Raw genomic sequence first — 12,767 nt, 5'->3', positions numbered from 1 at the left:
TAAATGAAAAGTTGTGCGATAAAATGTCGTCAGTCCTGTGTAATTGTTGAACTAAGATAATGTTATCATTTTTTTAATGTACCAGAGTGGGTTTTTCACTGCTAGCAGGTGATATATTTAGAAATTTCATACTGGACAGATTGATAACCTTCCTCCACTATCTGTTTGTTACGTACATTCCATTTTAATTCTGTCTTGTTAAAAATCAATGGTAATTTAGCATAGGGGAGAAAGACGGAAGAAACCTGCTGAACTAGACAAACTTCTACAATAAAAACAAATGTCCTACCAGCTGAACATGTCTATAAAACGATATTAACAAAAATGCTGACTCACTGAAGAAGGTAGATTCTTTTTCTGGTTTAGATGTATACATTCTAGAGGAAAGCTTGGAAGGTGCAGGAAGCTCCGATTACTGGCCAAAGTAGAGGTAGTCAAAGGTCAACTTGTTAAGGCTTTAGTTGAGACTTCTTAATTCTGTAGTTTGTCCTTCTCTGACCCAGGCTGAGTCAATGAGATACATCCTCATCACAGATTCAGCTTGAATCTCTTCCCATATCAGCTGAAAAGTGCCTCAGCCTCTTGATGTAAACCCATGAACCAGTATTAACTCTGTTGGTTCAAATTTGTAATTCTTGAATTTTGTCCTAATGGATTTTATGCCAGAACACAGGTGTTGCTAGCTGTCTTGCCACTGTATCTTGTGCTCTTACTAGATAGTTAAAATTTTGATTCTGTGGTAATGCCTGATTTGGTTGAGGTTTGCACAGCGAGGTGGTCTGGTTGTCGTCAGAAACGTTTAGAAGGTTGTGGAAATAAGGCAGTGACACAGTTTGTGGGCAGTAAGCTCAGGTATTTCTGCATAAAATCTGGCAGCGTTTGGGGACTACATAATTTGTCAGCTGCTAGCAATAAATCTCCGCCATCCTGTTGCTCTCCTGCATGGCTCTTGCTTAAGCTGGGTACTTCTAAAGTAACACATTTTTTTGAGAGTAAATTTGGGGGAAAGAAGAACAAGGCCTTCACTAAAGAACTTGAATTGACTATTTGTTGTTTAGCCACTCCATACCTCTATATTTACATTAATTTCAATTCATGAAATTCCTGGTATTGTGGGTGCATCTGGGCAGAGGCATGTAACACTAGCGGGCTACAAGGGAGGTATGTGTTGGTGGCCCTCTGGCAGTGAGGCTGTGCTAAGAGGGTCAGCACATGCCACAGTGGTGCAAGACAGCAGTGCCTGGGTGGGAAATGAAGCGTGAACCTCATGCAAGATACAACACAGCTGCCACATGATCTAGTTCTGTTTTATTCATTTAGTGCTACCAGACCACTGGTACTTCAGAATGAAGCTGAAACACCAACATACCCAAGTACTATTGAAGAATACACAACAGGAAAAGATTGGTGTGTCTGTCACTGTTGGCAGGGTTTATCAGCAGACAACACTGTTAGAAAGGGAGTAAGGAGAGAAAAGAGATTTAAAATTTGCATGCTTCTTTAAAAGTTAGATTGAGGAGAAGGAAAGACTGAAGTATATTCATGTACAGAAAAAAAGAGACTTGAATTTTCTAGCCCCATGCTGTTTTGATGAAAAAGGGTCTTGTAACGAACATAAATGATTTAGTCATCTGCATATGCAGTCACTTAATCACTTTGAAATGAATATCAGTACTAGCAATCATGTTAGTTTTGGCACTAGTTCTCAATCAAAGCCTGGCTTTGTGTAATTGCCAGCATTTGAAACTGTGATGTTATACAGCAAAAGCAGACAAAACCAAAATAATTTTCATCAATGAAGGCTAAGGACATGCAGTACTGTGAACAGATTATTCCAGATTTTAACACTGAGTATAAACTATAAGGGGTTTATTGTCAAAATATATTTTGCAGTATATCTTGAGGTACATAATATGTCCCGTAAAATATAGGGGGAGCTTTAATAATTGTGATGTTTATTTCCTCTCTTTTTGTTAGAAGAAGAGGAAAGCTTATGATCATAGATGTAAGTTTCTGAAGCATTTTTCTTTACTTTTCTACTTCCCTTCTGGAAGTTCCTACTATATTCTTTTGTACTTTTCTATTTCCATTCTTTCTTAGTCATGTCTTTAAAATATTAGCATAGCAGTTGCACTTGTGGAGCCCACCTAGAGAACTTCCAGCATAGAAGTTTGCTGTAAAGCAATAGGTTGTGCTGTCTGCCCAACCAAGCGCTCCCTGGCTGTGTGTTGCACTGTGTTGCTCCTGACCTCTTGCTCAAAAAGTCCCCGGGCCATTTCTGGTTGGTTTAGACCTTCATGCTCTCATGCCTAATCCTTAAGCAGTCAATTTATTTCTCTTCCTGACCAGTCAGTGCAGATCTCTGCTGTGCAGTTGGTCAAACACATTACAAAGCAGAGTACTGGAAGTGTAAATATATGGAAGATTACCATCACTTTAACTTTTTTCCTCCCACTCTTAAGTTAGTGTTAAGGATGGTCTGTCTGTAGAAGAATGACTTCTTTCAAAAGACGTCTGCTTGTGATATATTTTTATATAAGTGTATACACATTTAGAAATATTTGTAATTAAAACCTCTGAGGAGAAAAAGATGAAAAAAATGGCAGTAGGGTGCTTGCTAAGTGATGATTTCTTCAAGATTCCGTTTCTCTGTACATCATGCCAGAATTCAGCTATCAGTAGTTGAAAGGATTTACCCAAAGGAGCCTCCTGATGTACATTACTTTAATCGCCTTCCTTTTAATAGTTTGCATTATGAAGGCACGTGCTATCTCATAACCCTGCCTCAAGGGCGATGATGTTTCCCTGTATTGTGTAAATAAAAGAACTCCCTAGAGAGCTGACAGGGCCAAAAGAAAACAGGTTTTGTGTCTATGGCTGTTCTGATGAAAATCTCACTAATTCAAAGGACAAGTTACAGAAAAAAAACCTCGATCTTTTAAAAAAATCTGTTGCAGCTTAATGAGGTTCCCGGTTGAATGTATGGTGGCCTGTGTTTAAAGAAATCCCATTACAGGCAAACAAATGCTCAGAAACGTTTTTCATTTTTTGTCTTTTTTCAGGCCTTCACCTATGTGGTCATGAAGGCGGTTGGACATAATTACCAACATGGTACCCATGTATGTGGTCTGTGATGCTAGCAAGTCTATTCTTGTAGGTTACATGCAAATTAGTCTTCTGACTGTTATCTCGGATTCTTAGTTGTGACTGTTGCATCACAAAATGTATTGCCTGGCATTAATCGTAAAGCGGCAACTGTTTATTTATTTTTAATCCTTGCAATTAGAACATGGAGTAGAACAATTCTTTGTAGCATTTGACTAACATTTGAGTCCTTTTTCCTTCCTTTCCCCCTCCCTTTGTACTTGATGCAAATTCCATGTACTTCATTGAATAGATGTAAGGTCAGGAAGTGTCGATTAAGTCGTAATGGAACTGACTTCCTATGCTATTAATGAGAACATGACTCACGTTCTAAGGATTTGCAGTTGGGTTCCTGTAACTTCTGGTATTTCTGTTGTAATTGTTTTCATTAATTATGTTTTCCTAGAACACAAAATGATCATGAAAGTATTAGTATATTAGAAGCAATAACAGTAAAAGCAACAAAATAAATAAACAAATATTAATTCGTTTAAACTCATCCTAGTATGGATAAATTGTGTATTCATAGCACACAGGATTTCTGACACAGACAGTAGATGCACTCGTAATTTTCTTTTGATCTTTGCTGTCCAGAAATATCTTTAGTGGGGCATGAAGGCAGATATTCAAATAGTAAACATATCTCAGGGTTTTTGTAGCAAACCACTACAAACATCCAGAATTCACATATTTGTGTGAATCACTTCTCTGTTCCTGAGCAGCTGGAAATAGCAGTATAGTTAGAGGGAGAAAATACTGAAGACGTCAATATAGTATTTTTCCTATAACAGCTTGCTTTTTTTCAGCTTTTTTTTGTTGATGGTAGAACTGATAAATGCTAAGACTCTAATTGTATCAAAAACTGAGCCATATGCCAAAAGGAAATTCCTGAAGCCCTTGAGGCTGTACAGTGACATGGGGATTGAACTCCATGCCCTGCAGAGCACTGGCAGTAAGAGTGAGCCACAGGATGGACTTGGGAAACTATGGGCAATTCCCAGTTCCTTTATGATTTCAGGAAAGTAATTTAATGTAGTCTGTTTCCCTATTCTCCTTTTGGAACACGACAATCAACTTTCTCAATCTGCTTCAAGTTAAGTCTGCTAATGCGCGTGTGGTCATCAAACGCACCAGTAATGGCAGCCAAGCAGGAAAGCTAAGAACATTTAATGTTTCTTGGATTACTTCTTGAAGCACCCATACTCAATTGTAATGCCACTCATATTTTAAGCATGTTTGTGAAACTGGACAGTAAAGTGTATTTTTATATAAATGTAGGTGTAAAATGGGCTGGAATGCAATAGAACTCATTTTGGTTTTTTTCTGGTTTATGATAGGGAAGTGGAGAGCTTGCCCCACTCTTGCTGGTTTTTCCCTTGGTAGGACTTCTGGGAATGGTGCCTTTCCTTCTTGTCTTTGTTGGAAATCTCTGCTGGATGAGAGAACGGAAGTTTGAGTTCATTTTACTATTTTTATTGAATCATTTTGACATAGTTTGTTTAGTACACAAGTTCAAGATGAATTGAAAGTAAGCATTTCATTATAAATCCTTCACAATTTGTTGTTCAGTTTTTACTTTTCGTCCTTTTCAATGTCAGCCTATCTGTTGCTGCGGTTGTCTGTTGTAGCACATTTCTTAGTGGCATATGACATGTAAGCATTCAATTGCCATTTGTTTGTTTCAAAATCTGTCTCATAGTCCTGCATTAAAGGTGAATTAGAAAAGACCTGAATGTATAATGAGTTCTATGTGATGAACAAATATAGTTTACTATGAAATTTACCATATAAAGAGAATGAAAGTACCAAAAGTCCTTCTCTTACTTCTTATATATTGTGAAATAAATAATAAATAGATGATTTCCAGTTCTGGAGGTAGACTTTAATGTGACTTTCTCCTAGTCATAATTTCCGTATTTCTTATTTTTTTTTTGTCATTTCCCGATTTAATCCAATAATTGAGTAAGTACAGTGAGTTCTCCAGAGCTGTCCCCCACCCCCCCACCAAAACCAGAAGTTGCTCTTTTGATTCGGTAGATTTATAATCTTTGGGGGAATACATGCATTTTCGGCAGTTTTTTCTGTTTGTTGTGCTTTAGACCTAATGATGAAAGAGTTATTATAGACTTATACATTTATAGAGAAACTGCAATCCAAATTAATTTTAATGATTTTACTGCATTTATCTTTGTGATGCTTAACTTGTGCAGGAGTAATGAGATGGATGGCTTGAAAGGGCCTGTAAAAGAATTGAAGCAACATGATTCCTTTTAGTAAGGGCAAGGCTCTGAAAGATGACTTCAGATGATGCAGCAGATGTCCTGTGAAACCTGTGCTGCCACTTACTTTGGTGTTAGGTCTTGGTTTTCTTTGTATGCTGTGACTTTTCATGTCTGGGCAATTATAACGTATAGCTTGATCTGTAAACGGCTTCTGAATTTTGCCGATTTGAGGATACGTTGCTGGTGCGTCTTGTGTCAGTGAAATCTGTAACGAGAGGAGCATCTGCTTGCAGGGGCTTTGCCCTTCATTTTTCTGACATAGGTAGCAAATGAACTGGATATATCAAATGGGATCAGTTCAAGAGCCGCAGTCTTCATAGCATAAGTTGTTTTAATTGCTCTTGTTTAATAAAGATCCTAACATTTAGGTATTTCCTTGTGTTTGGATCTATTTGAAGACAAACAAGAGAATCCAGTATTTCTAGTCTTAATCCTACCATTTTGCCTGCTTTGGAGACAAAAAATAGCAGGTAGCCCAGCTGAGGAATATTGTTTTTCTGTCTGGTTCCTGCGCACTGAGTACCTTGAGACCTCTGTCCTGTGAAAATCACAGAACAGTTGAGGTTGGAAGGGACCTCAGGAGGTTATCTTGTCCAACCCTCTGTGCTAAAGGGTCACCTAGAGCTGGTTGTCCAGGACCATGTCCAGATGACTTTTGCATATCTCCAAGGATGGAGTTTTGGAAGAAGCAGCTCTGGAATTGTTTCTAGCTAAGCTGCTGTGGAGAGAGTTGGTGGCTGCCCTGTACATTGCAGGTGCAGGGCTCCCAAGGGATGAGTAGATGTGTTTCAGCTCTGAATGCACCATGCATAGCTGGTGGCTCCCATGATGACTGAAAACTGACATAAAAGGTCATCCATGAGGAACACATGTAAATCCAAATGAACAACGGTATTTTATCTTGAAAGGTAAGATTTCTGTTGAAATAGGTAAAGCTTAGAAGAGGTAGCCCAGCACTTCTGTGTGTTTTTGTAGTAGTATCTCTATTTCTTCCAGGGAAGGTTTAAGATGTACTCAGCTAGGCTGCAGTTTGCTTTCAAGGCCTAACTTAGAAGTCTTCCAGTACTGAAAGTTTTTAGAACTGACTAGTTTCCACTACCTGGAAGAAGGAAACCTTTCTGCCAAATTCCCAGAGCCTGCATGTGCTGAAATCATGCAAAGGAATTGAAGCAGCTCATCTATTCTGTTGTTCTTCAAGATGATTTCTGAACATCTGAATGCCCTACCCAATTTTCTTCGGCATTACAGCTTCAACAATGAACCTACAGAGGCCACAGAGAAAAATAAAGTAGCTTTTGTTATGTGTCCCCTATTCTCCAGATGTTCCATGCCATCAGGGAAGGGGCAGGGGTCAGCAGAGTATTGCAGTGGGTACTGCTCCCACAGGGGTTGTACTACTCTAAGTTATAATCGAAGCAGGAATGTGCAGTGATCAGCATGAAAACTCTAGTTGTTGGGTGAGTAACCTTTACTTTTTGTTGGAAAAGTTTCCCACTGAGATCATCTGACATTAAATTGTGGCAAGTTAACTTGCATTTTTATTAGTTTGCTAGAAAACTGATAGACAGTTAGATTGCTGGCAGTGGATGTTGTACTTTCTCATGCTTGCCCCTTCCTACCCTCTGCAGGTATTCTTATAGGGCAATACATTTTTTAAATCAGAAAAGCCTTTGGTAGCAACTGTTATTTTCTGTAGTTTATGGTTGGACAGCATCTAACATGATGTTAACATGTTAAAAGTTAACAACTTTTCTTTTTTCAAGTATGTTCTGCATGTTCTTGCCTCTCAAGCTTCATCTTAAGAGATTTATAGGAAGTGAAGAGACCAGAAAACTAGGCAATTAAAGCTGTTTATGTCTCTGGAGTACAGACATATGATACATGTAACTGTATTTCTGAGTAGAAGACAAAAACAAAAGGGTGTTTTTCTTTTTCTTCCATTAGTTCAGAGGTTAAAAGATTTTTTTTTTTTTTAAACCTATTGAGGTATTATGAAAGTGGACTTTCTTAGAATGACTTTTTTTTTTTTTTAACCAGAGGTTTTTGATAATTAAACCAAATCTGTGTGGCTGTTTTATAAATTCTGTTCTTTCTATTTTTCGTAATAAAGACAAATTATGAAAGGGCTTATCTTGCAGTCATTTGAGCATTCTGTAAACAACCAACATCTCAGATGACCTTACTCCCACTCAGCTATCACACACAACTGATTTTAAAACCTTCATAGTGTCCCTAGGAGCAGATGTATTGTGTTTCGCAAGGACATATAATTCTGTCCCATTCTCTCTTGAAAATTATAGTTCCATGATCATTTTTTCCTCTTTTGATTTTCAAAAAGTTAGTTAGCTCCAGTTCTCTTATGGCAGTGGAGTACTGTCCTTTCATACATTGTTTCTTGGGCAGTCCCATGTCATGGAGCAGAGAATGCAGGACAGATGCTTCACGCCTGGCATACTCAGCTGTTCCTGAGAATAAAACTACTACGTGCGACTGGCAAGTACTGTTTGCAGCAGCATATGCTAGCTGTTAATGTGTGACCTTTTAGCCCTCAGTAACTCGACTAACTACTCATTTGGAAAGAATAAAAATTAGATGTGAAATTCAGGTAACTGAGTTTCTGAGTATCAAGCTACTGCTTTATAATAAATGTATTTATCACTTTAAAACCCTAGTTCCAGATGTAAAATGTTAATTGTACACAGATCAGTGTACAGAGAGGTGGGTGAGTAGCATGGACTGCCAGCCAGGTTATTGGAGTGCACGGAGCTGCAAGTGATTGAATTACAGTGGCTTAAGAAGTTCCTGTCTCCTCAGCTGAGACTTTTACCGCCACACAGCTCAACTTATCATAGACGCCCTACCAGGCCACTAAAAAATAAGCTAAGTTGTGCTATTTTAACTCTGCTGCCACAGAATAAACTGGGAGTCACTGACAGATTGCTTTTCTGGATGGTGCAGCTATTTATGGTTGTCTCAGTGTAAGAGATTCATGAATTTTGACTTTCAATGAATAGTAACAGCCATAGAAGTGAGACACATATCTGAGTCTCTTGGTTTGTCTTTCTATTACCCAATCATCTGTACTGGTGACACAATGAAGCAGCATTTTTGCAGTAAGTCTGCCTTGGTGAAACATGGCTTCTTTGGGGCCAGTGCTGCAGAATGATCAAATAAACAAATCCTCAGTGAGTAGACATTTTATACATATAAAGTACCTTTAATGATTTACGATTACATATGCTGTGATTTTACTTAAAGTTCAAAATCTGTTTTCTGAAAATACCAATCTATTCCACCTTCCATCTGTCTGCTACCAGTGCTTTCATGGGAGTTAAAGAACTGGATGAAATCTAGTTGTTGAGGTACATAGTACAAGTTCTTACTGTGATTGGATGTTTGCTGAGCTGTACTACTGAATAATACTTAAGTACCTTGTAATTGCACATCTAGCTTTCCATGCATTTTATAAAATCATTCAAGTGATGAATGAAAATATTCTAAATATCATATTTACTACAAATGTAGGATTTATTTATCTTGGACTTAATGCCTTTCTGAAGAATTTATTGTATGAATGTGTTTACTTTTCCTCAAGAAAAGATGACAGCGGCATATCAGCATGGTTTAGTCCTTTCATTGAGGTGATATAAACAAAAAAGCAGTAATCATATGGGTAAAACATATGAGTTCTTGAGATGCTAAATTTTTGAAGTTCGTTGATTAAATATTCTTGTAAAAATCAGTATGCTTTTTGTGGGTGGTTTTGGTTTTGTTTTAACAAAAAACCCCATAGATTTTTCAGGTGATCACGGGTATTTATTTTTGCTCTCACTATGTATGTTTTATAGTGTTCCTGCTGGCCATTCCACAGAGAGACTTCACACGCGGTGTTGCTCCTGTTTACAGGCAGTGTTTCCCAGAACTGCTGGTCAATCATATGGGTTTTACTGTGCCATTAGTATTTCTGTTGGCTGTCATTAATGAAGTTGTGTGAAAGAGCCCAAACTGATTGGTCGCTGAGCAAAAAGAAGTAAATGTCAATGTCATGGCTGGATAGCACGTAGAAAAGAGATAGATCAAAAAAAAAGAGAGTGGAAAACACCCTCTGAATTAGGTAGGCACTGGCTTGGATGGCAGTCTGGAAAAGATAATCTTGGTTTAGGATCTGGAAACAGTAAAGAAATGCATCCAGGTACTGAAGAAACCAGCTAACAGTTGCATAACTTATGCTTGAGGACAAATGATGCAGATGATGCAGACTATGCAGTGAAATTTTTATTCTGCACCTGTGAACTTCAAACATTTGCACATTCATTTTGAAATATCTGCTGAGGTTTTTTTGTCCTCTTTATGAAAGTAACTTTGGGATAGACCTCATTTTTATTTCTGACTGTTGGAGTACAGTTTAAATAATGGATAAGTATAATTCAGGATGATTTTGAATGTAGGTTAATCATCCTTTTATTAAAGTTAATATTTTATGCATAAAATCACTGACAAAAATTATTTTTCTTTCTTTGTCTAAAGCTGCCCAGAGTGAGGAGCGGCTGTGTGCATTTAAGGACCCATATCAGCAGGACCATGGAATCAGTGAGAGCCGAATCTCCCAGGAGAATGGCACAATTTTGTGCATGAAAGGTAGTACCTGCTATGGACTTTGGGAAAAAACACGAGAAGGAGACATACATCTTGTAAAACAAGGTACGTAACGTTTCAGTGTAAGTGCGGCAGTTTTGCTACTCTTTTCACTTTTTTTGTGATCTAGGCAGCCAATACAAAGATGCACAGCTGCAAAACTAGGCCTTTTGTTTGTGTTGTACGAATGCATAATTTTAAACTTCCCATTTAGTAATTTTAAATATGAACAGAAGGTTTGTTTGAAATAAATGACTTTTACAAGAGATCAAAGAGATAAATGCACAGCTGAAGGAAAAAGCACTCAAATTGTTTGTTACTTAGGATGTCCAGAGGAAGATGACTTTCTTGAATATGTCTCAGTATATAGGCCAGCTTGGATGGGACTTTGAGCAACCTAGTATACTGGAAAGTGTCCCCGCCCATGGCAGGGGTGGTGGAACTAGATGATCTTTAAGGTCCCTTCCAACCCAAACCATTCCATGATTTTATGTTTCTACATCTATTGATGTAATGATAAATTTAAAGTAAGTGTCTCATTAAGTAAAAATGTGTATTCATATTGATTGGATGTTTACAAAGGAAATTGCAGCTGTAGCACAAAACTGTCACTAACTGTCAATTTGCTGCTATTCTACAGGGAGAGTGATGGTAGGGAGGCGTGAAGGGTCTTGCAGTTGATGGAGATGTGGTTTGATTACCATTCTCAGGGACTCTGCGCTTGGTTACTTGGATACAAGTAGATGTAGTATAGGGCTGAATGAAAACTGGTATTTACAAACATCCTGTGCAGTTGTACTCAATGTTATTGTTTCATGTTTGATCTGGTAATCTGCTGAAAGGAGGAGTCTGACTGCTCACCTCTGCCCCCATACTGCCTCTTTCTCTCCCAGGCATTTGTTCCTAAATGTTGTTTCACTGCAATCAACCATACTTGGGAAGGAACAGTTGCTGCAGGGAGAAGGGGCCTGCGTTAGCCAAGAAATAAGTTGTGATCCTGTAGAAGAGCCCAGTGATCTTGACAGTGAGGAAGGACAAAATTTTTAGAAATTGTGTAGAAAGCACCAAGCCATAGATACAGTCTTATGGCCTAGGTCTAAGGAGGGGACTAGGTCCCACTTTCATCTAGACTGTGGGCCAGAGGGTGGTAATATTGTCTGTGGTATCAGAGAAATGGGGAATGGCATACTTCTGCATAGAAGGCTCAAGAATTCAGGTTTTGTCTTACTGAGTTTAACAGCTGGACACCTCTGATGTTGGTCTTCATTGCTGCCCCTATTTCTTCTCCTTGTCTGTGGTAAATTCTGGAAGAAATTTTTCAGTTTTTGGTTTAAAAAGTGGTAGTGGAGTCAGACAAGCAAATTGTGATAACTGTTTTCACGCCACTCTGTAACATTTATTTAGGTTATGTATGGATTTTAATAGGTGTGTTTAATTGTCCATGCAATATAATTAATTTTATGCCTCCTTTAAAAAGAATTTTTTAATTCATCTCTTTTTACAGGTTGCTGGTCTCATATAGGAGACCCACAAGAGTGTCATTTTGAGGAGTGTATAGTTACAACCACCCCTTCCTTGATTCAGAATGGAACATACCGCTTCTGCTGCTGTAGTACAGACTTGTGTAATGTCAACTTCACAGAAAATTTTCCACCTCCTGACCCTACTGATACAACACCTTACAGTAAGTCAGATGTTTCCATCTCTTGTCATTTCATGGTTTAAGTAATTTAGAGCAAGACCCTTCTTTCATGATGTGGTGGGTTGACCGTGGCAGGATGCCAGGTGCCCACCAAGCTGCTCTGTCATTCCCCTCCTCAGCAGGATGGGGGTGGGAAAGAAAATAAGATGGCAAAAAACTCATGGATCAAGATAGAGGCAGTTGAATAAAAAAATGAAAGGCCACATGCAGAAGCAAAGGAAAATAAAAGATTTATTCTCTACTTCTGATCAGCAGGTGATGTCCAGCCACTTTCTGGGAATTAGGTCTTCAGTACACGTAGAGGTTGCTCTGAAAGACAAATGTTATAATAACGAATGCCCCACCCCCTTTCTCTTAGTTTCTATTGCTGAGCAGACAGCTCAGTTTTGGTCAGTTTGGGTCAGCTGTCCTGGCTATGTCCCCTCCAAAGATCTTTCCCCCCACCCCCCCCACCTGCTGGTGAGGGGGGAGTGTTGGAGAGACAGCCTTGATGCTGTGCCAGCACTGCTTAGCAGTAGCCATCACACTGGTGCATTATCAACACCTTTCTAGCTACCAATACAAACCAAAGCACTATGAGGGCTGCTATGGGGAAAATTAACTCCATCTCACACAGACCCAATACACGTGGTAGCGTAAAATGCAAAACTTGTGACCTTTCTATTTATATGCAACAGAAATGGCAAACAGAACATGAGTTTTTCCAGATGAAGTTTATCACATTTATATATTCCACAGTGCTCTGCAAAGAACAAGTTAAATGCTTACAAGAGAATTGTTTCTATAGGCAGCTGCCAGGTGCAGATTACATTTTCCAAAATGGTCTCTAATCTTGGGTGCTTTGGTATTTGGATGCTCAACTTCAGAAGCCCGTGGGGATATTCAAGGATTCAGACTTCTGTTAAAAACAGGCCAGTAAGTTCATTAAGATTATGGTACATTTGAAATGTCTGGCCTGTCTGTTCAGTCAGTGTTCAGATAGCTTTGAGGGGTAGAACTGGTTT

General features: G+C 38.6%; 1 protein-coding gene across 11 annotated transcripts in view; it reads left to right on the top strand.

The window, feature by feature from the left end:
- The window catches only part of BMPR2 (bone morphogenetic protein receptor type 2), a 114,892-nt gene that overhangs the window by 47,062 nt on the left and 55,063 nt on the right, over positions 1-12,767 (top strand). For all 11 annotated transcript variants that reach the window (XR_012623839.1, XR_012623847.1, XR_012623842.1 and 8 more), the window contains exons 2-3: positions 9,954-10,127; positions 11,566-11,745. Coding sequence is in view for 2 of the 11 variants with exons in the window: in XM_074829414.1 (XP_074685515.1) it covers positions 9,954-10,127; positions 11,566-11,745 (354 nt within the window). In the remaining 9 variants the exon portion in view is untranslated. The remainder of the gene's footprint in view (positions 1-9,953; positions 10,128-11,565; positions 11,746-12,767) is intronic.

This window comes from Strix aluco, chromosome 6 (genome assembly GCF_031877795.1).
Source record: "Strix aluco isolate bStrAlu1 chromosome 6, bStrAlu1.hap1, whole genome shotgun sequence".
Lineage (NCBI taxonomy): Eukaryota > Metazoa > Chordata > Aves > Strigiformes > Strigidae > Strix > Strix aluco.
The sequence above is the reverse complement of the archived record's forward strand: the minus strand, read 5'-3'. Positions and strand labels throughout refer to the sequence as shown.